Below are 26,275 nucleotides of genomic sequence, written 5' to 3' on the forward strand. Positions count from 1 at the left end.
CACACAGCAACTGGTGATGCTGAGAGGCCCCTAGCCCAGGGTTTGCAGCAGTTTTATACATTCTTTGGGGAAGGCAGGGACCCCACATACATCATAGCATCTCTTAGCAAATCATCACACACCACGGGAAAATCAAATAACAACTCTAAAACATGATTAGCACATCCACTGTCGGGAACAAGTTGGGTAGGGGTGATTGGTCAGTACAAAAGGGGTATTCATTTGAACTGATTGATCTAAGCCAAGAGGGGTGTACATGGCTGAACTACATGGTTTCCCAACATGTTATCAACCACCATAAACTACTGGGAGGGTCATCTGGCATCCCAGGTATTTCCCTGTCTCATGCTGATTGGTGGCTGCTAGGGGGTTGCTATGGATCCCCACCTAGCCTGACTGAGTCAGGGACACCTGGTGCAGCAGATCTCTCCTGTTATTTGTAGATAAACAATTTAGCAGGGTGGGAATGTGCCTAGGAGTGCTCTGTGGGTCTTTCCAAGGACAAAGGTGATGTCCCTTCCTTGGACAGGCTTTGCTCTGAGGTAGAGGCTGGTTTTTCAGTCTGACCTGGATTCAAACTGGGTTCAAAATTCCAATTGGAATCACAAACAAGACCTGTTATTTGAACGGAGCTTTCCAAAACTTGGAAGCTCAGGTAATTTCTTCCACATTTTCCATTGATCTCTGAAGATATAGAGTGTGCATCATTTCCCTAGAATTATTTGGCAGTCCAGCTGCCTGCTTAACAGGTGGCATTCTGGCTTTGTGGGTGCCTGCCTTAATATGCTGGGCTGGCACATAAAGGGCTTTGGAATTCTCATCTGGTTTAACTTGCTACCAGTCACCCTTGGTCTTTTCCACTAAGATGTATCCCTTTCCTTGTTTCATCACAAGGTTTCTGTCCTTGGCTTCATGTTCATAATCATATCCCACTTCAATAGACACTTATCCTGGAACAATCTTCCCACTTCTGTCAGCCACTTTTATTCATATAATTCTCCTCTCAAACAGCATGGCATGCCATGTTATGGCTTTCCAACTTGCTGCATTAGTATAGCTGTAATCCCATCAACTCAGGAAGCTGAGGCAGGAGGATGGAAAATTTGAGGCCAGCCTAGGCAATTTAGGGAGTCCCTTAGAGGAGGAGATATAAATATTCAACATTATATTTAAACTAGGAGGCTGGAGGCCTCACAGCAGGAAGCGCCCTCAGGCAGGAGAGTGGCCAGTGGCCACAGGGCACCTCAGAGAGCTTACACAGCTGCTTTGATTGTCTCTAATCTCTTGGCATCTTGTTTTTTAAAAATCCATTCAATTACACTATGTGTTTTCAATGGAGAGTTTAATTCATTCACATTTGAGTTAATTATTGATATATCTACCATCTTAGCCATTTTGTAAATTGTTTCTAGTCCTGTAGTTCCTTTTTTTTCATTCTTTTATAGTCTTCCTTGTGGTTAAGTGATTTATTCTAGAAGTATGTTTTGATTCCTTGCTTATTATTTTTGATTTGTCTTATAGATTTTTGCTTTGTGGCTACTAAGAGTTTTATAAAAACATTTTGATTATAATAAGCTATTTTGAAATGATAGCAACTTAACATGATTATTAAGATAACAGAAATAAAAAAGAAAGACAAAAATATACCAATAAAAAACCCTCTATACTTGTGTTCTATTCCTCTCCACATTTTATGTTTTTGATTATCCTACTCTGCATCTATCTATATTGCTATCTCTTAACATATTAACACAATTAGTATTTTAATAGCTAGTTTTAGTCTTTTTACTAAAGATATGAATAAATTATGCACCATGCTTACAGTGTTAGAGAAGTCTAAATTTGTTTATAGAATTCTCTTTTTTTAAAAATTTTTTTTAAAGAGAGAGAATTTTAATATTTATTTTTTAGTTTTCGGCAGACACAACATCTTTGTTTGTATGTGGTGCTGAGGATCAAACCCAGGCCGCAGCTACTGCTTGAGCCACATCCTCGGCCCTTATAGAATTTTCTTACAATGATTTTGTACTTTTTCATGTTTTCTTCTTATTCATTAATGCTGCTTTCTTTCAGGTTGAGGAACTTTATCATTTCTTATAGGACAGGGCTGGTGAAAATATATTTTCTTAGATTTTGTTTTCCGTTTTTGGAATGTCTTTATTTCCATTTCATTTCTAGAGGATAGGGTTGTTGTGTACAATATTCTTGGTTGCCATTTTTTTCTTCAGTAGTGTGAAATTCTTAGGCTACTCTCTCCTGCCCTATAAAGTTTCTGCTAAAGAATCTGCTGGAAGGTGAGCTGGGGTATCCTTATGTGTTATTTATTTCTTTTCTATTGAGAATATTCTTTGTCTTTCACCTTTGAGAACTTGATTATAACATGTCTTAGGGTAGATTTGGTTAGGTTGAATTTGACTGGTGACCTCTGACCTTCTTGGATATTTATATCCTTTTCTATATTTGAGAAGTTTTCTGTTATTATCTCTTCAAATAAGCTTTCTACCCCTTTGGCATTTTCAAGTCCTTCTTGCAACCCCCAAACCCAAATATTTTCTTTTAACTATTTTAAAGTTCTTGTAAGTTCTTTTGCTCCACTGATTGTATTTTTTCAATTTTTTTTTTTTTTGGTACTGGGAATTCAACCCAGGGGTACTTAACCATTGAGCCACATACCTAGCCTGTCTTATTTTTAATTTTGAGACAGGGTCTCAATAAGTTGGTGAGGCTGGCTTTGAACTTGCGATGCCTCCTGATCCACTGGGATTACAGGGTGTGTCACTGTGCCTGGCTCAAATAGCCTATCTTTGAGTTCACTATTTCTTTCTTGTGTTGATCTATCTTGCTATTCATGCTTTCTATCACATTTTTAAATCCACTGAGGGTATTTTTCAGCTCAAAAATTTTTCTTTGATTTTTGAAAATTGCTTCCATATCTTTTTTTTAAAAAAAGTTTCTCTGGTAGAGTATTGAAATCATTTATCTGTCAGTTTCTGGTATCTTATTTTGACTATTAGGTGAGGTCATGGTTTCCCAAAGCTCTTAATGTTTGTTGGCATGTTACATCACCTGGGTATTGAAGGATTAGGTATTTATTCCAGTATTCTTTTTAAAAAATATTTTAAAATTATTGATGGACCTTTATTTTATTAATTTATTTGTATGTGGTGCTGAGAATCAAACCCAGTGCCTCACACATGTGAGTCAACCACTCTACCACTGAGCTACAACCCCAGCCCTATTCTAGTATTCTTAATCTGGCTTCCTTTGTGCCTGTCTTTCTGGAAATTCTAAGCAGGCTTCTCATTTTTCTGAGCCTGTTGTGGATTCCACTATTTCAGCACTAGATGGCTCCCAGGTCCATGTTTGCTGGGAGTCTCCTTTTTGTGTATTGTCACTCTTTCATCACTAGAGGGCGATTCAAGCCCAAGTTTGTCTATCTAGAAAGTGTAGTGTATCCTTACAAGCATCTCTTTGGGCCAGGGTAGGCCCAGATGCCTTGTCCAAGGTCCCTGGTCTGTTTCTAGGCATTGCAGAATTTTGCCTGGTTCTGTGCAGAATCACTATGGAAAGACCAGTTCCAGGCTCTTATGTCATGCCTGTAGCCACCACTACCATTTAGTCATGTCACACTCTGATCCCATAGCTGACCAAGACCAGCATAGTACTGATATAGGGCCAAGGTTCACACTGCTATGGACTGCTTACTGCTGAGTGTGTTTGTGGCCTCAAAATCACTGACACCAGCCACAGGTGATGTCAGCTGGGATAGAAGTCTATCTGATAGACTGGGGCTGTGTTTCTTCTGGCAACAGGGCTTGTTCCAGAGACTCCATTGATAGGCATGGAGATGGGGGCCATTAGGATCCTCCCAGTGCTAGATTTCACCAGCCTGGCACTAAATGCTAAGAGAGAGTCTCATACTTATTACCCTATCCTACCCCAGCGAATGAGATCTTATACCATGTTATGCTACTTGAGGTTGGGGTAGTGCTGGTGATGGCAATTCCTTGGCCACCTAGGCTTATGCTAAGCTGGATTGTGCCCGACTCTTTTAGCTACAAGGACCTTCACAGTCTTGAGTTTGCTGAGGTCCACATCATAGCTGACAGTATGCAGGCTGAAACACAAGTCCGTCTCACTGAGTTACAGATCTCTCTGCCTGCTGCAGGGGCTGGATTAGAGCTCCATCTGCAAGCACTAGCCTGACAATAGCTAGCTGTGCTGTTCAAGGTTGCGGGAAGGATGGTTGAGACAGTTTTGGCCACCATGGCTGACATTAAGCTGTGTTGAATCTGAGTGTTGGGAGCAGGTGGATTGTGTCACTGGTTCATGCCAAGACTGGGATATGATACAGGCTAAAAGTTGAGTCTGACCCCATAGGTGCACATGTCTCTGACTAATGCCAGGGCTGTGCTAGAGGCTCCATCTGTGAGCTGTGGCTGGTATGTGTGGCTTTCAGTTTCTACTAGGTATTTGGTCTCATTGTGGCAGGTCTGGCACTGGGCTCTGAGCCAAAAGGCCTGTTCTAGCTTTCATGGCCTCCAGTGGGTAGAGTCCTCCTTTCTGCTCTGCCATCTGAGGTTGGAAGCCAGGTGGTGCTTGTAGTCAGCTGCTTGGCCTAACACATTTCCAGTGGCTCAGCCCATGTGTACAGCTCTGGTGGTAATGCTTGTGGTTCTCTATCCAGCACAAGGTTTCACCATGGCAGGTATATGGGTGTCAAGTCTAAGGTATGGACTTATTCTTCCTCCCTCCCCCAAGAGGGAGATGTCTCTGTCCACACTGGGTTCCTTGGAGTTGGGGGAGTGATGATGCAGGCAACTCTCTCCTTTCTGCTTTCTTCACTACACGTTTTGTTTTGTTATATTAAAACAGTCTCTCACCTGATTTCCAGCCAGTGGATCATACTCAACAGCCATCTTGTGCTGCCTCCTCTATCAGTTTTTAAAACCTGCAAGAATTTTGAAAAGCTACATACTTCATCACACTTAAGACAGTTGATATTTGAAACCCTTCATAAGTTTAAATAGTGTAGGTCCAAAGAATGTGATAGTATATTGTAAATATTGACATTTAAAAATAAAACTCTTATGTTGTACCTACTAAAATTGAAGTATCATTGTGATATGACAGTTGCCATCATCCATTCTAAAAGTATGTGACAAGTTCTTTTACAGTCATAGATTTTACATCATTCTTTTTGCTCCTTCAAATTATATTTCCCTTCACTTCCCCCACAGGATTTTATCTTGATAGAATGTATTTTTATGCTTAAAAGCCTTTTACTGACTATAATACATATCAGCAACATGTATCCAGATTTGTTTAAACTTGTTTCCTACAGCCATAAATAATAATTATTAAATATGAGAAGTAATATTTTACTGGAAAATATTTTTTTTCTGAGAATTGTATCAAATTTTTACTTTTTACAATTTTTGAATTCATATTGTGTTCTATATGGAATTTAGAGAAATTCCAGTTACACAACTGGCCTCTGAAAAAATTTTTTTTTATACTAGGGATTGAACCTAGGGGTGCTTACTACTGAGCCATATCCCACACCTCTTTAAAATTTTAAATTTTTAGACAAGGTCTCACTAAGTTGCTTAGGGTCTCACTAAGTTTCTGAGACTGGCTTTGAACTTGTGATCCTTTTGCCTCAGCCTCCAGAGATGCTGGGATTATAGGCATGCATCACCATCCTGGCGTGAAGAGCATTTCTTAATGAGATAGATGGAGTAGAGGAGGTGGGTCATAATCCTTCTATTAAAGGAAAATAGAATCCTTCTATTGGTATCTTGAATCATCCCTTTCTTTGGCATATTGTATGTTTTTACAGTCCTGGGCAATGCACCATGGTATGCTTTGGGATCTTAGGAACCTGGATTTTGATACTTTATATGCTCTAATATAATGATGGCAGCTGCCACCATGGTGAATTGAAGATGCCCTTTGCCTATTTCCTAAGCATCATAGAAGGCTTCCAATTTTTATGTGACACCAAAATAAGGGAGGGAATCTAACAGTGTACAGTATAACTTCCTGTAAACATGAAGGAATGGGATAGTTATAGCCTGACTTACTTAGCTTCAAAGAATACAATGAAATGAATTTCCAGTACAGTTTGAATTGCTGACATTAAGGTTTGCACCTGGGAAAAAGGGAGAGAGAGCATTTGTTTGTAGGATCATCAAAGGCATGGTTAGCTATCTGTTTTCACCATCTCTTAGCAATTGAGTGACCTTGGGCAACTGCTCATCTGAATTTCATTGTCCATCTATAAAATGGGGTGGAAATCTGCCTTATGCAAACTCCTGGGTTACTGGGAGTCTCATGTGAGATCAAATGGTGCTTGTAATTTCATTTTGTAAACTATCAAAAACTCTTTTATTAAAAAATAAAACTATTTTAAAATAATTGTAGATTCCCCAGAAGCCATAAAGACATGTACAGGGAGGCCCCGTGTACCCTACACCCTACATCCATCAGTGTTGACAATTTGATATAGCAAAATATCAAACCAGGAAATTGAGACTGGCACAGACAGAACTTAGTCAGATTTCCTTTGCTGTACTTGAGTGCGTGTGTGTTCATGAAGTTTGGTCATGTGTATAACTTCATGTATCAATAATCAAAATACAGAATTCATCCATTATCATAAGGTTCCTTCATGTTCCCTCTTTATAGCCACCCCCTTCCCCACATCCTTAGCCTTGGAAACACTAATCTGTTCTATCTCTATAGTTTTGTTATTTTAAGAATATTATATAAAATCATAGTGTATAACCTTTTGAGATTGGCTTTTTTACAAAGCATAATTCCCTTGAGTTTCAAGTGTTGCCTATATCAATAGATTGTTCCTTTTTATTGGTGAATACTGTTCCATGGTATGAATATATCACAGTTTGTTTACTTATTCATCCACTGAAACACATTTGGATAGTTTTGCATTTTGGGATATTGTAAATAGAGCTACTATGAACATTTGTGTACAGGTCTTTGAATGAACATGTTTTCATTTCTTTGGGATATGTGCAAGTCTGGGTGCTATGATAAATGCCTGTCTCATTTTATATGATGTTTCCAAACCGTTTTACAGATTGGCTGTACCATTTTACATCCCAATATATAAGTGATCAATTTCCTCTAATCTCACAGGCATTTAGTGATACCACTTTTTTATTTTAGATATTTTGATGAGTGTGTTGTGGCATCTCATTGTGACTTTTTTCTTTCTTTTTAGCTATACATGACAGTAGAGTGTATTCTGATATATTATACATACATGGAGTATAACTTATCCTAATTAGGATTCTATTCTTGTGGTTGTACATAATGTGGAGTTTCACTGGTCGTGTATTCATATATGAACATAGGGAAGTGATGTCTAATTCAATCTACTGTCTTTCCTATTTCCATCCCCTCTCCCTTCCCTTCATTCCCCTTTGTCTAATCCACTGAACTTCTATTCTTCTCTCCCCCACTTATTGTGTGTCGGCATCCACATATCAGAACATTTGGCCTTTGGTTTTTATCATTTGAGCCAGTCATTCCACTCATTGTGATTTTAACTCACATTTCTCTAAAGGTGTTAAATGTCTTTACATATGATTTTTTTGCCATCTGTATGTTCTCTTCAGTGAAGTGTCTGTTCTTGTATTTTGCCCATTTTTTCTCTTTGGGTTGTTCTTTTTTTAATGTTGAATTTTAAAATATTCAAATACATTTTAGATACAAGTCTTTTGTTGGATATGTAGTTCGCAAACATTTTTTCCTAGTATGTGGCTTGTCTTTTCATTCTCTTCATAGTCTTTTCTAGAGCAAAAGTTTTAAATTTTTCTGAAGTCTAATTAATCCATTTTCCCCGTATGGATTATACTTTTGTTGTCAAGTCTACAAACTTCTTGCCTAGGCCTATTAAGGTGAGGGGAACCTTTTGACTTTTGCTGACATCACTTTGGAATCTTTGGATTGATGAAATAGTTTGCATCCTGGAAAGCATATCCATTCTATCAAGCAAAATTCATTTTGCTTTTGCATTTGGGGGTTTAATCTATGAATGAATGTTTTCACTTGATCGTGCAGGAGGATTTCATTTCAGAGAGCTGTTGCTCATTTGAGAAAGTTCATGGAACATATTTCCTCTCAGTGGGGCTTCCCTGCAGAATATAAGGCAAGGAGTTCACAAAAATCCACAACCACTTCTTCAGGTTGGGCCCCACAGGGAGACTGAGAAGGTGGCCTTTTTCTGGGATGAGGGAGTCCTGGGAGGGGCTAAGGCCTTGGAAGTAGCAATTAAAAAGCAAATGTTATCTGGAAAAGTGGGCAGAGGTTCTAAAGAGACAAATTGTGTGTACTTGGCAATTTTTCCTATGGTAGTCTCTGAACTCTGTCTATGAAGAGAAAAGTTTGTCATTAGCAGTTTCAAAGGGTCATTCTGATTTCAGTAGCTGAATGCTGACTGGGGGCACGAGGATTGGCAGTGATCTGTGGGAGTGTTTTCAGAATTCCTGGGCTGTGTTTTGTGCTTTCATCCAGGCTGATGGCCACAGGGCCAGTGTGAGAATGCCTGTGGCAATGGCAGAGACTAGGGAGGTGGGCAGCAGGCTACTGCCTTTGGGCTTGTCTGTCCTGGTGAGCAGGCCCCCCAGGAGTCTGACAAGACAGAGGACGCCTTCCCAGATCACTGCCCACTTGGGTTGCATTTAGAGGCCTGAGCTGTATCAGATTTCAATTTCTTGGGTTAATTTATATTCCACTATAAACAAAGTATTGTAAAAGCTGAGAACCAGCAAGGATTAAAACAAAAACAAAAACAAAAAAAACCCCTCTGTTTTTCCCTTATAGTTTCTTTCTTCCGATTGGTGTTTTTCAATAAGAGACCCCAAATTTTGGCTGGGGGTATCTGGATGGTGCTGGATTGGGGAGAAGGTAAGGGACAATTCAGTTTGAGGATGTTAGTGCTCATCTCTATGGTAGAAGCTTTCACCTATATTAAGTTAAAGGAAGGGGGAAATTTTATCCCCTTCCCCCTGGGACTTGGAGTTTAATGGAAAAATGTAAACATATTTATGAAAGTTGTCTGTTTGGCCAGCCTAGGCCTCAGACTCCAGTTAATCGCTATCTGAATCTTGTCACTCAAGCTGATGTTTGATTATCAAGCTATTCTCCAACTCAAGCTTTTTATTTGGGCATTGGGGTGATTTAGTGTTTCATGTAGTAATTTTCTGAGAGCTTCACTTTTCCCATTTTAAGTTGTTGCTAATTTGAGATTCAGTACAATTTTTATCCCTTAACCTCAAGTAAACTGCTAAGAGGAGCCTGATCTGGGATCAGCTCTATTCCTCTTGTTTTTTTTCCCCCTCATTTTCATTCTAGAACTTTCAGAATTGGTTTTTCCATTCTAGGATTTGAGTACCAGGCCTGACAATGCTTTGGTTCATTTGTAGTTTCATTTCTTTATGTCATCATTTAGTGTCCTCTGATATCTTGTAATTGTGGGGGATTTGTGTCTAACCACAAAGCTTATAACAAGCTGCCTGTTTTAATTTCAGGTTCTTATAGACATAGCAGTAGAATAAGAGTTTACTGAATAAGTACACATGAACATGCACGCACACAGACACACACACACACACACACACACACACACACACACACACTCATTTCTCTGTATCTGAAGGGGATTAGTTCCAGGATCCTAGCAGATACCAAAAGTTGTGTAGGCTCTTATTTAAAATGGCATAGTATTTGATAGAACCTATGCACAGAATCCTGTATATATTAAATCATCTCTAGATTCCTTATAATACCTAATGAAATGTAAATGCTGTGCAAATAGTTGTCATACTGATTGTTTAGGAATAATGACAAGAAAAATATCTGTACATGTTCAGTACAGATGCAATCAGTTCAATCCATGGATATGAAACCTGTGGCTATGGAGGGCAAACTGTATATGTAAATGGAGTCTGTGTTTATGATTACTGAGGGATTACCTTTCAATATTCTCTTTCAGGCTCTGGTTAAATGCAGTTTATAAATGGTTGCTGTGGTTTTGGCTCCTTTAGAATATTAAAGTATAAACTGAGATTATTTTTAATTCTAAACATTGAAAGTAACAAATTGTTGTAAGGCATAGTTTCTTATAGAGGCACTGAATGCATATATGAGTTCATACAGAGTTTATGAATAAGTTGAAAAAATGGAGAGGCAGAGAGTGTCTGTTCTGCATCTGGCTCTTACTCTCACCCAACATACCCTTTATCCACTCATTTATAGATAAAGAGAAATCAAAGGCTGTTTACAATTCCCTTTCTGGACACCTTTCACCTATTTCTGAGTTGCGAAACAGAGTTTAGAGCTAGTCTTGATCCTACCCAGAGCTTCAACCCAGACTGAATTGTGCCCACTGCCCATACCCCCAGATCCATATGTTGAAAGCCGTAACCCCTAAGAACATTGTAGTTGGAGATAGAGCTTTTAAGAAGGTGATTAAGGTTGAATGCTGCCATAAGGTACAGCCCATAGGACTGATGTCCTTATAAGAAGAGGAAGAGTCACCAGGACACCAGAGCTCTCTTTCCACAAGTATACAAAGAAAGTCCGCATGTACACAGTGAGAAGGTGGCTGTGTATGAGCCAAGGAGAGCTCTAAGCAGAAACCAAGTTTGCTGATTTTGGTCCTGTTATAATCCTTCCTGAGTGCCTAGATCACAGAACACTGAAGCTGGGAGGTAGACTAATCACATTTACAGATGATGATTAATCTCAAGTGTCGGTTAAAGAACCTGAGATTTCACTGAAGTCTGTGTGACCCCAAGTGCCTGAACTTGCTTATTTAAATTTGTTTTCTTTAGATATACATGATGGTATATCTGAGTTGCTAAACAGCATTTTGAGCTAGTCCTGATCCTACCCAGAGCTTCAACCCAGACTGAATTGAGTGTATTTTGACTTGGTATACATACATGGAGTTTAACTTATTCTAATTAGGATCCTATTCTTGCAATTATACATGATGTGGAGTTTCACTGGTCCTGAACTTTCTGCATTAAGCCTCAATAGCAGTTGATATAAATGGAAGCATTTTCAGTTTTATTAAGTAAATAACTGAGGGATTACCTTTCAATTTGGAAGCCAAATGGAAATTTAGATTCCAAAGAAATTCTAAGCTCTGAAAGGTGAACTAGAGCAATACATGTTGAACTTGAATGTGCGCATGAGCCTCCCTGGGATGACCAATCCTGACATGAAAATGTAGGAAGGAGGCGCAAAGCATGTGTGAGCCCAATCTTTTTTTAAAAATATTTAAAATTGTAGATGGACACAATATCTTTATTTTATTTGTGTATTTTTATACGGTGCTGAGGATTGAACCCAGTGCCTCACATGTGCTAGGCAAGCACTCTACCATTGAGCTACAGCCCCAGCCCTGTGAGCCCAATCTTTTCTGTCCCCGTCATTGGCCTGAGCAGTCAATGACTAATAACAAAGCCTGTTTTATAATATTAGTATCACTCTGCAGAATCTCCTGGGATGGGGTTAGTTTGAGTGGATTGGTATAGAGCAGCAGTTCTCAAAGTGTGGTCCCTGGACCAGTAGCATTGGCATCACAGGGAACTTGTTAGAACTGCAGATTATCAGGCTTGGTCCCAGACCCGTTGAATCAGAAACTCTATGGTTAGGGCCTAGAAACATGGGTATTTCTCTAGGGAATTCTGATGCATGATTGAGCTTAAGAAGCATGGATGTAGAAGTCAAAGACTGGGAAGAGACAGTTAATGGTATAATGGGACAAAAGTCTTCAGCTGGAAATTAGAAAATCTACAGTATAGTTCAAGCTATTTCCTTCTTTATAAAATGGAGCTGAAAGCAATAATGTCCTTAAATAATTTGTAGAATTAAACATGATGGTATTTTTGAGAGGCAGCCTAATATATAGCAGTTAAAACCACAGATTCAAGAGTGCAAGGTGTGTTAAAATCCCAGCTCTCAATTATTGGCTTGGACAAGTCACTCCTTTATCTTCTGTTAAAATGGGGGAGAAAAATAGTGCAACTATCTCATTGTTATAAGGACTAAATGAATTTACATTTAAAAAGCATTTAGTAGGGCTGGGGTTGTGGCTCAGTGGCAGAGCACTTTCCTAGCATGTGTGAGGCTCTGGGTTTAATTCTCAGCACCACATATAAATAAATAAAATAAAAGTCCATTGACAACTAAAAAAATATTTTAAAAAGCACTTAGTAGGCTCTGGGGCTGAGACTCAGCAGTAGGGCACACTTGCCTGACATGTGTGAGGCACTGGGTTTGTTTCTCAGCACCACATGTAAATTAAAAAATAAATAAATAAATTAAGGTCTATCAACAGCTTAAAAAAGTTTGTATCAACTTTAAAAAAAGAGCACTTAGTAGAATTGTGTGTGTGTGTGTGTGTGTGTATGTGTGTGTTGTGTATGCATACTTATATACATACACATATATGGCGAAAATTGTCTTCTAGGGGAACTGGCATCTTTACAAAATGTCCATTGAGATTTAAGAGGATAGAAACCTGGCCAGTGAAGTTGAAGGTATCCCTGCCATCCCTGCTGGAACTGAGTGGATTCTGGGGGTCTCATGGGGATTAGGAGCACAAGGGGACTCCAGGCAGAGAAGCTGGAATACAGAGGGACTGGCGCTTTGCAAAATATAACTCTTATTTAAAAAGTTAAAAAACTGTATTCAAGTACACTTCACATACCATACAATCTACCCATTTTAAGTGTATAATTTAATAATTTTTAAGTAAATGTACTGAGTTGTGCAGTCATCATAAACTCTAATCCTTTTAGTACCATCACAAAATCCCTTGTACCCATTTACAGTTAATCTATCTTTTCACCCTCATTCCTAGCCCAGGAATCTACTTTCTGTCTCCTAGATTTGCCTGTTCTGGACATTTCATATAAACTGAGTCATATATTCTATAGCCTTTTGCATCATGCTTCTTTTACTCAATATGATTTTTTTCAGGTTCATTCATGTTCTAGCATGTACCATTTTGTTCTTCATTATTTCTGAATAGTATTGTTGTTATAGTTGTCCCACAGTTTGTCTATCCATTCACCAGTTGATAGACATTTGGGATGTTTCTACATTTTGGCTATTATGAATGAGGCTGCTTATGAATATTTACATGTGAATCTTTGGATATATGTTTTCATGTATCTTTGGGTGGATACCTAGGAGTAGAATTGCTGGATCATATGGTCAATTGTTGTTGAATTGCTTTACATATTGGCTGAACCATTTTACATTCCCATCAGCAAAGTAATGAGGGCTGCAGTTTCTCCACATCCTTACCAATGTTTGTTATTTTAATTATAGTCATTTTAGTGGGTGCAAAATACTGTGTCATTGTGATGTCAATTTGTATTTCCCTGATGATCAATGATGTTGAGCAGCTTTTTATGTGCATATTGACCATGCATACATCTTTGATGAAATGTCTATTCAAATATGTGGAGTTTTTGCATTTAAAAGTAAAAATGAGGGGCTGGGGTTGTAGCTCAGTGGAAGAGCGCTAGCCTTGCATGCGGGAGGCACTGGGTTTACTCCCAAGCACCACATAAAAAACACTCAAAAAACAAAATAAAGGTATTGTGTCCATCTACAACTAAAAATATTTTTAAAAGTAATTATTTTAAAAAATTAATTACTACCATTATTATTTATTAATAATGGCTACCATTATCACTCTGACCCTGGGCACCCAGAGAGGAGGTCTCTCTCCAAGGTGAGAGACCAAACTGGCAGTGGGCTGGGAATTCCAGGAGGTTAACTCACTCCTGCATCAGTCACTTTTACCTTTTTCACCTGAGGATTAAGGAACAATTCTATGAACTGCTGAACTTGATGAAGAGTGTATTGGTTAAAATGGATAAATGCTTGATTTGTTTTCTATGAATTACATTTTCCCTTTCCTTTTAAAAAATGTTAGCCTTCTGTGGAAAAAAAATCAAGCTAAGTTTGGATTTATTTAGCTGTTAAGATATGCGTGTATTTTAGAAGATGGATATTTCTGTTGTTTTCTATGTATGTCATTATTTTCTGAATAGTCTCATTGCCAAGTGATTTGGCAAATTCTAAGCAATTTTCATTTGTGTGAATTTTATTAACAAATGATGCCACTAAGAAGGACTCTACCTCTTTCTTGGATGCGGAATATAGATGGTACATGTTGAATAAACATGAATTTTGCTACCAAGTAGCAGTAGATCATTAGTGGGATGGCACATTGAGCTAATGGCATTAGGGATAATGGAGAAGGGAGTAATGAATGGGAGCCAACATGTTTCCTAGAGGTTTGAAACATGGTCCTGATAGGCTCAGCAGGAAAGGCTGTATTCCTGAAAAGCACAAACCATCTCCTAGCACTTGTACTGAATCACTACAGAGTTTGCATCACAGCTGAGCCCTGAGTTCTGATAGCCAGCCTTTCCTGAATATCCTGTAGCATGTTCTAACAAAGTTGATGCCAAATCTGGCCAACTCAGGGGCTCAGAATATAGTGTGTGTGGGGGAGGTATCATGACAACAAAAGCTACTGATACCAGGAGGAAGCATTGTTACCTGTGTCATTGTTATTCCTTGTCAAAGCTTCTTTCAGTAGCCAATAGTGGCCACTGATTAGCAGGAGGATGCCAGAGAGGATGCCATAGGAATGGTCTGAGAGTGGCTGCAGGCTAGATTTCCTCCTGATTCTGTCCATCTTGCCCAAAATGTGTTGAAGTATATTCTCCAATGGAACACAAAGGAGAGGATCTCGGCCACAATGGATTCATACATAACTTGGTTTATTCATTTTTTAAATGCACGTAATGTTACTTATGTAGTAGCTTTGATGTGAGCTAAAATGTATGCACCATGCCAGCAGAATGTAGGCACTTAGTAAACAGAGGCTGTTATTCTGTTGTGGAATGTGTTTTTAGAGTTTAGCTTATAGGTCACAGAGAGCCCATAGTTGCAAACTTTCTATCCACTGATTAATTTGCCAATTGAGGTATTCCTTTGATACATATTTTTGAATAATTACTAAGTAGCACCAATTGTCCTGGGTGCAGAGAATGCAATGATGTATAAAATAGGGTCTCTGTCCCTAAGTCATTAAAAATCTAGTTGGGAAGTTAATTCTAAGACTGTGTCAATGACTTTGACTGAGGGTTGAATAAAGTACTTTCAGAGGCCAGAATAGAAAATGATTCATTGTATCTGGAGATAAGGAGGGAGCAAGAATCTTAGAAGATGCCCCAGAAGAAGTGATGTTTAAGTTTGGTTTTGAAGGATATAGAGGAGTTTACTACGTAGAGATGGCAGGGAGACCTTTTCCAGAAATTGGAAATAGGAAATAGCATGGGCCTAGTCACAGCGTCTGGTGTGTTTGGAGAATTTTAAACATCCTAGTGAAGGTAGTCTGTGGGTTTGGATGGTGGTAGGGTTGGGAGGGTATGAACTAAATGTCATTTTAAGGGCTGAAAGCTAAACAGTGCAGGGCAAAACAAAATATAATGGGTTCTGGAAAAAACAGCATGACTATTTCCTCGAATTAATACATTTTTTTTCAACTTGCTAGGTACATGTCATCTAGTAAACACAACCCAGTTGTTCAATCTCTTGAGAAAAAAATGACTTATGAAAGGAGGCATCCAAAATTCAATAGGAAACCTGGTAAATCACCTGACCTCCGACCAACGATAAAAAAAGCTCCATTGCAATAAACACCATTATAAAGACTGCCTGCTACAGAGCTATTTCTATCTCTAAACAGATGGCTCAGAAACACCGTGTTCTTTTTATCTAGCTACAATAACTTATGAAGAGTGGATAACCCAGTGCAATAAATTCCATCTTTGTTCCCTGTGCATATAACAGTCCCTTTCTATAGGGAAAATAACTGCTGCTATACCACACGCAGGAAGAGGAGGCCGAGTTGAACTGTAGCTGAACTCCATTTAGTTTTTCTCTTGAGCTATCAATTCCCAACTATTCCTTCACTCCCTTTACCATCTCCCCCACAAATATTCCAATCCCTTCACCAGAAAAGCTCATTGAGACTCCCAAATCACCCATACAACTTCCCAAACAAAATGCTCTTACACCAAATATCTGGAGCTCAAAAAGGAACCCCTGCTGATTTCCAAATAAGGTGGATTCTTGGCATCTGAAGATTCAACAACTGCCATTCCAGCTCTTCATGAGTGACCCTGGCAGTCATTTCTATTTTTGGTGGGGCATGAACTTCAAGCACTGCGGCAAGCCTCTTACTAAGGGAAGTTCTGGCCAACTGCTGGCATCCACATGTCAAGGTGGCTTGATTTTTTTCTGCTTATCACATATATGTTCTTGCTCAGGAAGTCATGTTCTCCTTTGATGAGGGATGCTGTGTTCCAAGGATATTAATCAATTTGAGGATTTAGGAAGATCTGAAGGTTAATATTGTATCTTAGGGATGTTTTCTCCTTAATGCAGGCTGATACTGAGCAAGGGTATGGTGCTTATCAGTGTGGGCCTTTTTTAATCTTTATTATTTTTTGAAAATAAAATGTTCAAACTTACAAGAAAAATGGCAAAATAATATAATGAACTTCCATAAATTTTCACCTAGATTTACTTATTAACGTTTTCCAAAAGATAAGACAATCATAAGTCAAAGTAATGGATGAAAGAGGGTACTGGTTAAGATAAAAGTAACTATTCCAACAGACTACCAAACCTTTCCCTGTATGTATACATATTGTTATGCATTATTATTATTTACAGAACAATTTAAGGCTAACTTGCAGACATTATGACCATCTAGTGCTAAATATTTCAGTGTGTAATGATGTTGTTTTACCAAGCTACAGTACAATTATCCAGTTCCAGAAACAGCATTGCTAGACCACCATTTGCTAGTATAGAGTCCAAATTTTCTTGATTGTTTCAATTCCATATTTCAGAGCAGTTAAAAAAATGGTCTCCATCTTCTAACCTAGGATCAAGGACTTCATTCAGTTCTAATGTCTGTAGTCTCCTTTAATCTGGAGTAGTTCTTCAGGCTATCTTGGTCTTTCATGACTTTGACTTAGTCTGATGATGATCCTCCGAATGTTTCATAGACTATTCCTTTAGTCAGGTTTTTCTGATGCTTCCTCACAATCGAATCCAGCTATGTATTTTTGGGCCAGAACTTTACTTGGATTTTAAATCTTACTTTTGTTAATTTATAGTATGATTTTCCCCCTTCTATTTTAACCACTGAGCCACATCTCCAACGCTTTTTTTATTTTTCATTTGAGACAAGGTCTTGCTAAGTTGCTTAGGGCTTTGCTAAGTTGGTGAGGCTGGCTTTGAACTTGCAATCCTCTTGCCTCAGCCTTCCCAAGCCATTGGGATTACAGGTGTGAGCCACTGTGCCCAGCTAGAATATGATTTTCAATATGAACAGGCAGTCATTATAAAAAATTTCCTGAAATAAAATATAATGAGAAGATTCTAAGGAGACTCACATTAGTGGAATTTTTACTCTAGACCTTTAGTAATACAGATCATGAAAGTCACTTTCTAGGAAGCTGATGTGCAGAAGTTGACACAGAAAGTAACCCTGGTGGTTCACTCCTTTCTGGCATTGCCAGTCTGTCCATGAAGCTTTTGTGCGACAGCATTTGTCTTTAGCCTCACTACACTGCTCTGTCCCTCAGTAAAAATGTGGAAGTCTGTGATTAAGAGAGCGTACAGACATGGAATGGCATTTACCCGCAAAGAGCTGGCAGTGACTCATGTTACTAAATCTTCATTACTTTTACAAAATACACTGCAAAATATAATAAATAATTCATATTAAACTGCACTTATCAAAACATGAAAAGTTCATTTTGTGATACGATACCATTGATGCCGATCGCTGCTAATTCTCAATTATTCATAAAATGGACAAGAATGGTACCTACTCACTGACACTAGTAAGAATTCTAGACCTTTCACTGATTTGAATGTAGAGTGCTGAGCCTCATAAGATGGGATGTGGATACAAAATAAACTTAAATGTGTATCTACACCTCCTCCCTCCCTCCCTGCCTCCCTTCCACAAAAATGTTCTTGAAAAATTTATGCTATGTCAGGCTCTATGGTGAATATTGGGGTTTGAGGGATTACAGACGTAGTCCTTGACCTCAGGGAACTCTTATCAGAACCTTGTATTTGGTCTGTGGCTTCTGAGTCCACATTTTCCTTTTGGTGAATGGCAACACTTCACATTTTGTCTTAGTTTGAGTGGTGATAAGGCAGAGAGATTCCCCTTGGTCATTCAGTGACTTTGGCTTTAGTCTTTTGGCCTAATGTTGCTAACATTGTATATAACTTTGTTCTTGAACTTTCCCAGGAGCTAAGGATCTACATGAATTTCATCATTGCTAAGATCTTTCATCCTTGCTTCATGCAATTACCGTGGACTCAACTTGTCACTGATGTTTTCAATGTGCATTCTCCCAACTTTCAATATCCCTCTATTCTTTTTCAAGCTAAGGTCTGTACAAATGTTCTTCAGGCCTCGAGTGAGTCATGTAGCTCTGTCAATTCATCAAAAATCCATTATAGGAGGCTGGGATTGTGGCTCAGCGGTAGAGCACTCGCCTAGCATGGGTGGACCCGGTTGGATTCTCAGCACCACATAAAAATAAAGGCGTTGTGTTGAGTCCATCTCAAAAAAAAAAAAAAAAAGATTTTCTCTCTCTTCCTTAAAAAAAAAATTCATTATAGGTGCACAGCCACCATGGCAGCCGAGAAGAATGATCCTCCGAGCTATTTTGCAGAGTACAGGAGCAGCAGTTCGGACTCCTCCAGCGAGGATAACAGCGAGCCGGAGGAAGCAAGTCAGAAGGACCCGGATCTGGCCAAGTCAGTGGGCAAGGACCCGGATCTGGCCAAGTCGGTGGGCAAGGACCCGGATCTGGCCAAGTCGCTGGGCAAGGACCCGGATCTGGCCAAGTCGGTGGGCGGCTGTGGGAACAAGGCAGAGAATCGACTGCCCCAACGGGATGAGCTGTTCCGGAGTGTGACTTGCCCACCCTTTCTCTATAATCCGTTCAACAAGCAGATAGACTGGGAGAGGCACGTTGTCAAATCACCTGAGGAGCCTCCAAAGGAATTCAAAATATGGAAGTCAAACTATGTGCCACCTCCAGAGACCTACACTACTGAGAAGAAACCTCTGCCTCCAGAGCTGGATATGGCAATAGAAGGGTTGAAAATATATGAGGACCGTGGTGATGATGCCCCACAGAATGCTAAGAAAGCTAGGCTTCTACCAGAAGGGGAGGAGGCATTAGAATCAGATGAAGAATCAGATGATGAAGAAGATGAGCCTACTTCCAAAAAGCGCAAAGTAGAACCAGGAGAACAAGCAAAGAAGAAAAAGTAAACAACCACAAGTGACAAGAATTTTTGGACTACTAAACTTGTTGAAATGTGTCTTTGGGCAGATTAATTTGATGTTGTGGGTTATTATGACAAAACATCTCTGTGAAGGTTCATATGTTAATGAACTAATGAGTATTGCTTCAAGAACTTTCCACTGTAGAATTCATTTTTTTATTTAAAACTTGTATGTATTTAAAATTCGAATGGTGATCTGTGATTGTGAAATTAATAGTACTTGGAAGCATTCTTGATATCACATAATTGATGACATGCTCTGAGAGTTTTGTCACATATTGACATGGAAATGTTCTATGAACCTTTTATAAAGGAATGTATTTTTAGTGAATATATTGTAATGTACTGTGAACTTGTAGGGTGCTTTTCATCAGTGTTTGTATAGTGTAAATAGATCATGGAAATAAAATTACTTATTCAATATTTTAAAAAAATCCATTATAGTGTGGGCATAATATAATAGAAATAATAATATACTGGACTTGGTTCCTGGCTATAGCAGAGGTGGGCCAGTGTCTATTTCCACACTTGTGTTCTCCTCTTCTTGGGAAAGCAGTTAGACTTCATTTTCCAGGCTCTCTCATAGTTAGATGTAGCCATGTCACTGAGTTCTAGCCAGCAGCATGTGAGGAAGAAATGATGGATCTATTGCTTCTAAGTCTGATGCTCAGAAACATGCCTATGTGTCCATTTTTTTCCTTTCATAGGAACAAACTACATATAGATACATACAGATGGGGCCACAAGATGCCAGGCACTCAGATCTCTGAGTCATCTTAATGAATAGGTATTCCTGCATTGGATAATTCTAGAACCAAACAATAAATACCTATGTGTTAAGTTGCTGAGATTTTGGTGTCTGTTGGAATAGCTAGTGTTACATTAATGAACACCGTGTTTCACCAATAACTAATTAGTTGTCTTACTTCCTGTCAACCTATGGGCAAGTCACCTCTCAGCTTCTCTATTATCTCCTTTGTCAGAGGGAATAAGAAGATAGCATTCTTGGCTCCATTTTACAGATGAAAGGATTAAATAAGGTAACATTTTCAAAAATACTTTGTAACAATAAGACAAATAGAAGATGGTACTATTATTGGATTTTGTCCCTCCTAAGTAGCTAATAAAATGGTTTCCATTCAGGTCCCTTAGTTCCTGCCCTAAGTAATATTTTGTAATAAATATATGGCTGGGCTGGCTCTGGAGCACCTGTGCTACTCAGACCATATAAATTGGGGCGAGGAGCACTTATATTTTGCTGACTTCCTCTGATATATTTGTCTCAGGACTGTGCCTCAGTCAGGCTGTTGATGACTTCTTAGTCTTGGGTGATATAACAGACTTGACCCCCTGCCCAACTAATTCTTATGATCATCTAAGGCCCAATCATAGGAGTGAAAACTCCAAGTTGCTCAAGCCTTTCCTGGATCCCTTAAGGTCTTAGTATAATAGCAACTATAATATTGAGTGCCCATGATATGCTATTATTGCACACATTATCCCAGGTCATCTTCACAACCACTTAAGGAAGTAGATGTCTTGTCATTTCCATTTTACAGATGTTAAAATTGAGCTTGAGAAATTCACCCTTGGATATGATGCCTATACTTCTTCAATTTGGGAGGCAGAGGCAGGAGGATCACTTGAGTCTGAGTTTGAGAGAAGTCTGGGCAATATAGTAAGACCCCGTCTCAATAAAGAAAAAAAAGATAGAAATTTGTACTTTCAGTATAAATGTATACAAACTTTGGTTTCTAAAAGAGCTCTGCTTTTAATCTTTATGTGTCTTAAGGTTAACTGCCTCACAGCCCAGTTATTGCCTATTCCTAAGAGTTTCTCTGAGAAAGCCAGATTTCCTTGTAGGAAAAAAAGCTTTTATTTTTAAAAGTAGGCAGCAGTGCTGGGTGAGGTGGTGCAGGAAGCTGAGGCAAGAGGATTGCAAATTTCAGGCCAGCCTCAGCAACTTAGCAAGGCCCCAAGACCCTGTCTCAAGATAAAAAATTAAAAAATGACTAGCAATGTAGCTCAGCAGTAAAGCACTGCAGGGTGAAATCCCCAATTAAAAAAAAAAAGACAGTCAGCAACAATTATCTCTTTGGATACTTCAAATGGACAATAACATTAGTGTTCATTTTCCTTTATTATTTATTTATCTTATTCAATGTATCTTAATTTGCCTACAAGTTAGATAAACACATTTTTGAAATGTGAAGAAAGAATGTTTTGAGGGAAATTGCTCATCAACATTGTAGCATCAGTATTCAGTCTCTGAGACCAAGCGCAGGGTGGATGGTTTTTCTACCTATATAGGCCTGGCTGCCTTCAATGGGCTCACAGTGGGCCATGAACTCTAATCCATCCCAAAGTGTTTGTCAGTACACTGCATGAAGGGGCTTCCCGGGACACTTCTGATTTTACCAATTATAATCCCCTTAAAAAGAAAAGCAAAGTCTGATTATTTTGTTTGATCTTGATGGGGAACAAATTCCAGATTGTATGGCCAATTTGGGCTGAACCAGTATCCCATGGGTTCTTCCTAGACTGATTTCAGCTTTTAACTTATCTTCTATGGAAGTTGAAAAATTTGGTTGCCAAGCAAGTATTTTCTGTGTTGTTAAAGAAAGGGAATGTATGACAACATGTTCTTAGGAAATGTCTGAAGTCAAGAATATAGTGACTCTTGGTCGAACTCTTGAAATTTCAAAATGTTCAAGTCCCTCTGAAATTTGGGGAGGCTGAATCTTGATAACTTTATCATCAAATGTTTCAACTCATGAGAGGGGATCCTTCCCATGGGACAATATCACTAAATGAATTGTTGAAGTCAAAAGGAAGGCAGTATTTGACTGGTCAATACCCCACATAGCTCTCCTCTAGTTTTCCAACTACTCTGCAGTCTAGGCCTTAGCTCCATATTACAGATAAAGAAGCTATTGTGGCTCAGCGGTATTGCGCTTGCCTAGCATGTGCGAGGCCCGGGTTCAATCCTCAGTACCACATAAAAATAAATAAATAAAATAAGGATATTTTGTCCAGCTACAACAAAAAAATGAATATTAAAAAAAAAAGCTATGCTAAACAGATCTGGTTAACCTGCCCAAGATGCACAGCTAGCAAATGCTGGATCCAAGGTTTGAAGTCTGACAATGTTGGACCCACAGCCCATACCCGAAGATCTCTCTGCTTGGAACACATCTGTTTCCTAAATATGGGAGTCCTATAATTTAAATATCCATGGGAAGTTGCCGAGAACTGCTCACTAAGAAACAAGGCTTGCTTTGTCAGAGTCCTTCTGGTCAGTCCTGGTGAGCCTGCCCTCTTCATTGTGTGTTCCCCACAAAACAACCTCTGCTGACGCCAGAGGCCTCTCCCCAGGGAATGAAGGAGGACCAAGCAGGGGAAATCTTGAATATCAGAAAGATGGAGCCAAAGAGATCCATGCACTTTCAATTAGACAGCATGCCTTCCATGGCCCACTCAACGTCCTGCTCCTTCTTCAAGCATACCCAGAGAGTTTCAGCTTTGGCAAAGGCCTGTGAGATTTCATGCTCCTTTTCCCCATGTAATAAAAAAGTCATTTTTGCCTCAAGCTAGGGAAAACGCTGGCATTTTAACATTGAAAATGTTTGGGCAAGTTTTTTTTTTTAATATTAGATTTATTATTGCTGTTGTTTGGAAACCTTGTGGACATTCACAGTTTTTAGTTCCCTTGCTGAGGTTTTCTGGAAACTTCCATGGAGAGGAAGGCTAAAAACAGAGGAATGAGGTTGGTTTTTAAACTTCAAGTCTGATGGGTGGGTGGAGGATTTTAAAGACGGCGCCTGCTGGGTTTCGCATGACACAAAACCCAGTCACAATGCTGGATAGACGGCATAGACCTGGCAAGAATACCACCCTCAGTTGTGCGGTGGCTTCCTCTTCGGGTTCTTTACTTTCCACAAAGCATGGAACAAAGCAAGGGGAAAAGGCTTGTTTGTTGACTCTTTGGAAAAACTTTTTCTATATTAATTTTTGTGTATATTTAAGGTGCACAACTGGATGATTTGATACACATACACATTGTGAAATAATCACCACAATCAAGCTATTTAACATATATGTCCAATAAAACACAACTAGAGGAAGATGTTGTTCACTGTGTTGTTCACTGAGCAGCCTGGAGAGGTTTGCCCATGTACTATCTTCCTTTGCTTATTAATTTCCCCTAAAAGAAAATCAAGAAATAAATATCCTACCCTCCATAATGTGAACCATCTAGGAAAGAGACAAAGCAGTCCTCACCAAGAATTCAGATGTTCAATGTGGTAGTCAGACCTCACCCACTGTACCGGCTCCAAATTCCAAATGAACTTTGCCTACTTCCCTCATTTCTATCTTACTGTCTTGGGCCTGTACCAAAATGTGTTTCCCTTGGCTTTTTACAGACCACACAATTGTGATGCATAGCCTCGCCCTTGAACATTATCTTCTTTCTGTTTTTAAGGGTCAGGGAACTGATCCTATTTTGGTGTGCCCTCTTTAAAAACTCTGTCTCATCGCTCCCTAGAGCTGCTCCCTCTCAGCCCAGTCTATAGGACCTCTCTGGTTTTTCCCTCTTCCTTTTTCAGTTTCTCAGGATAGGAAACATTCTGCTGACTTCTATTTTTTTGTGTATGTGTGTTGAATATCTCAGATGTTCTTTTTTGGGGGAGTTTGGCATATCCCTTCCTATTCATGCTTCCAGATTTTAGAGGCTTCTTCAGTAGAAGAGCATTTGCCCCATCTCCCAAATCTTCCAGCTTTGGTACTCCAGTGAAGGGAGTGAGTCATTTAGTTGGTCAGCAAAAATCACTGGTGTGTCCATCAAGTGCTAGACCTTGAGATGTGGTGAGAAAAGATACCACCTTGCTCTATTAAGGACTTCTCAGACAAGGGATGGACATTCAACCTTCTAAGTTCCTTCTGTCAACCCACATCCTAATCCCAGCCCCAGATGGAACAAATATAAATGGTACCAGAAACTTCCATTCTAACATCAACTTTTCATCCACCACCGTGGTCACATCTGACACTTTTACAACACTCCCAGACTTTCCACCTAACTGTACACTCACCTTTAAGGGTGCTCCTGAACATCCCTAATTCTTACAGCTGGGCACCTGAGCACTTTTTAAACCTTTTTTTTTTTAAAAAAAAAAAAATACATGTAATTGGTACATTTTGGCCACACCAGAACCATATTCTTGGCAGTTCACCATAAGTTTACATGAGTCAGATGAATGGCTTCTACTTAAGGGCAGGTCACTATATTATCCCATAGTGCCCACTGCCCCCAAGGAAAAACTCTACACATTCTCCTTTGATTTAGGGGTAGACTATAAAGAAAATAATTATCTTAAATCTTATTTTACATGTCACAAGATGAAGATTTATCCCAGACACAAGCATGTTTTCTTAATTATAATCACAGCATTGATCTGAGCAAGTATAAGATATATGACTGTGAGTTGCTGGTGATTTTGCATTACCATTTTAGTGCAATTAACATCTACCACTCAAGTACCATCTTATGCATAAGACAAAATTAAAAAGAAGTGTGAAATGCTACATACTATTCAGGAAATATTGTTACTATTGCATTTTCAAGATGAGTTAAGGTTTTCATTTTTAATTACATTACTGAGTGATTCTTCTTAAGGGATCCTAATTGTGAAGAATATAAATTACTTTGTGAGTTTATGGTGAGGGACTAGTGATCCTTTTGGGAAGCAAACAAAGAAGCAAATTAGAATTCAGCAACATTCGATGTTAAAGTTCAAAATTTCTGTCTGGTTGTAGCCCTTTAAAAAAAAGCCTTTAGAGACGAATATAGGAATTAATAAGATAATCATTCATGAAACATTCACTATAATGCCCAGATTTTTTGCTGCAATTCTTGTGGAGTGATAATAAAGAAACCGGTGCAGTTACAGTTCAAGGCTGCTGGGATTCACTTTCTAGGCCTACTTTTTTCCTAGGGTGTCCACTGTTTTCTAACAGGTGCCTGATATTCCCAGAGGCCTCCTCAGAGCATCCCTGTTCTCTCCAGGGCAGTGTTCCAGGTTTGCAAATTCATCCTTCTTCTGCTACAATTAGAATTGCTATTCTTTCCCTCCAAGCAACACAGCTAGCTGTTAGGGGAAAGCAGCTGATTAAACAAAGTCACACTCCAGTGTTGATGACTAAAAGCACTTAACACTCCCTGGGGTGTCTGCATCTGAGACTCTGAGCCTGTAATGATGGAATTTTAGCAGTGCAATGGGCTGGTGGGATATAATTTTTGGTGGGAAGGAGGCATATGTTTTGATGCCACTCAATCATACCACTTGTAGATGTTAAAGGTGCAGGTATGATAGGATTTTTATAAAAATGACATTTTGCTTAAGGCCTTTCTTCCGAGGCTTTAAATAATTAGGGAATAGGTCTTAGAGTTCCCCTAGTCCCAAGAAAGTTTTATTCAGAATTGCCCACATCTGCACCGTCTTTGAACTATGGTTTATAACCTTCAACCACAGACACTGCGTTGGAGAGATGTGGAAATGTTTCTCATGCAGATTCATTCTCAAGGAATGGAATCTGGACTTCCAGTAGAAATAGAGCAAATCCTTAACATTTGCCAAGAAGTCAGCCCCAGGCCTTTCATTTTCCCCATAAATGAGGGTAATGTATACTTGGGAGTATAAAAACAGACATTTACTATGCTTCCAGAAGTCTTCTATGTGCTTTATATATATGCAAAATTAGTTCACAAAACTAAAGAAGTGCAAAATAAATTTGAATAATTTATCTTTTGAATGAT

The 26,275-nt window shown here is 39.0% G+C and overlaps 1 protein-coding gene across 1 annotated transcript; it reads left to right on the top strand.

Annotated features, from left to right (window-relative positions):
- The first annotated feature begins 18,796 nt into the window (after positions 1–18,796).
- Positions 18,797–19,602, top strand: LOC101967898 (UPF0690 protein C1orf52-like). The gene is made up of 2 exons (XM_005316011.5): positions 18,797–18,925; positions 19,013–19,602. Exons 1-2 carry the CDS (start codon positions 18,797–18,799, stop codon positions 19,442–19,444), a joined length of 561 nt encoding a protein of 186 aa, XP_005316068.2. The 3' UTR covers positions 19,445–19,602.
- Positions 19,603–26,275: the final 6,673 nt, after the last annotated feature.

The sequence above is a fragment of the Ictidomys tridecemlineatus genome, chromosome X (assembly GCF_052094955.1).
Source record: "Ictidomys tridecemlineatus isolate mIctTri1 chromosome X, mIctTri1.hap1, whole genome shotgun sequence".
NCBI lineage: Eukaryota > Metazoa > Chordata > Mammalia > Rodentia > Sciuridae > Ictidomys > Ictidomys tridecemlineatus.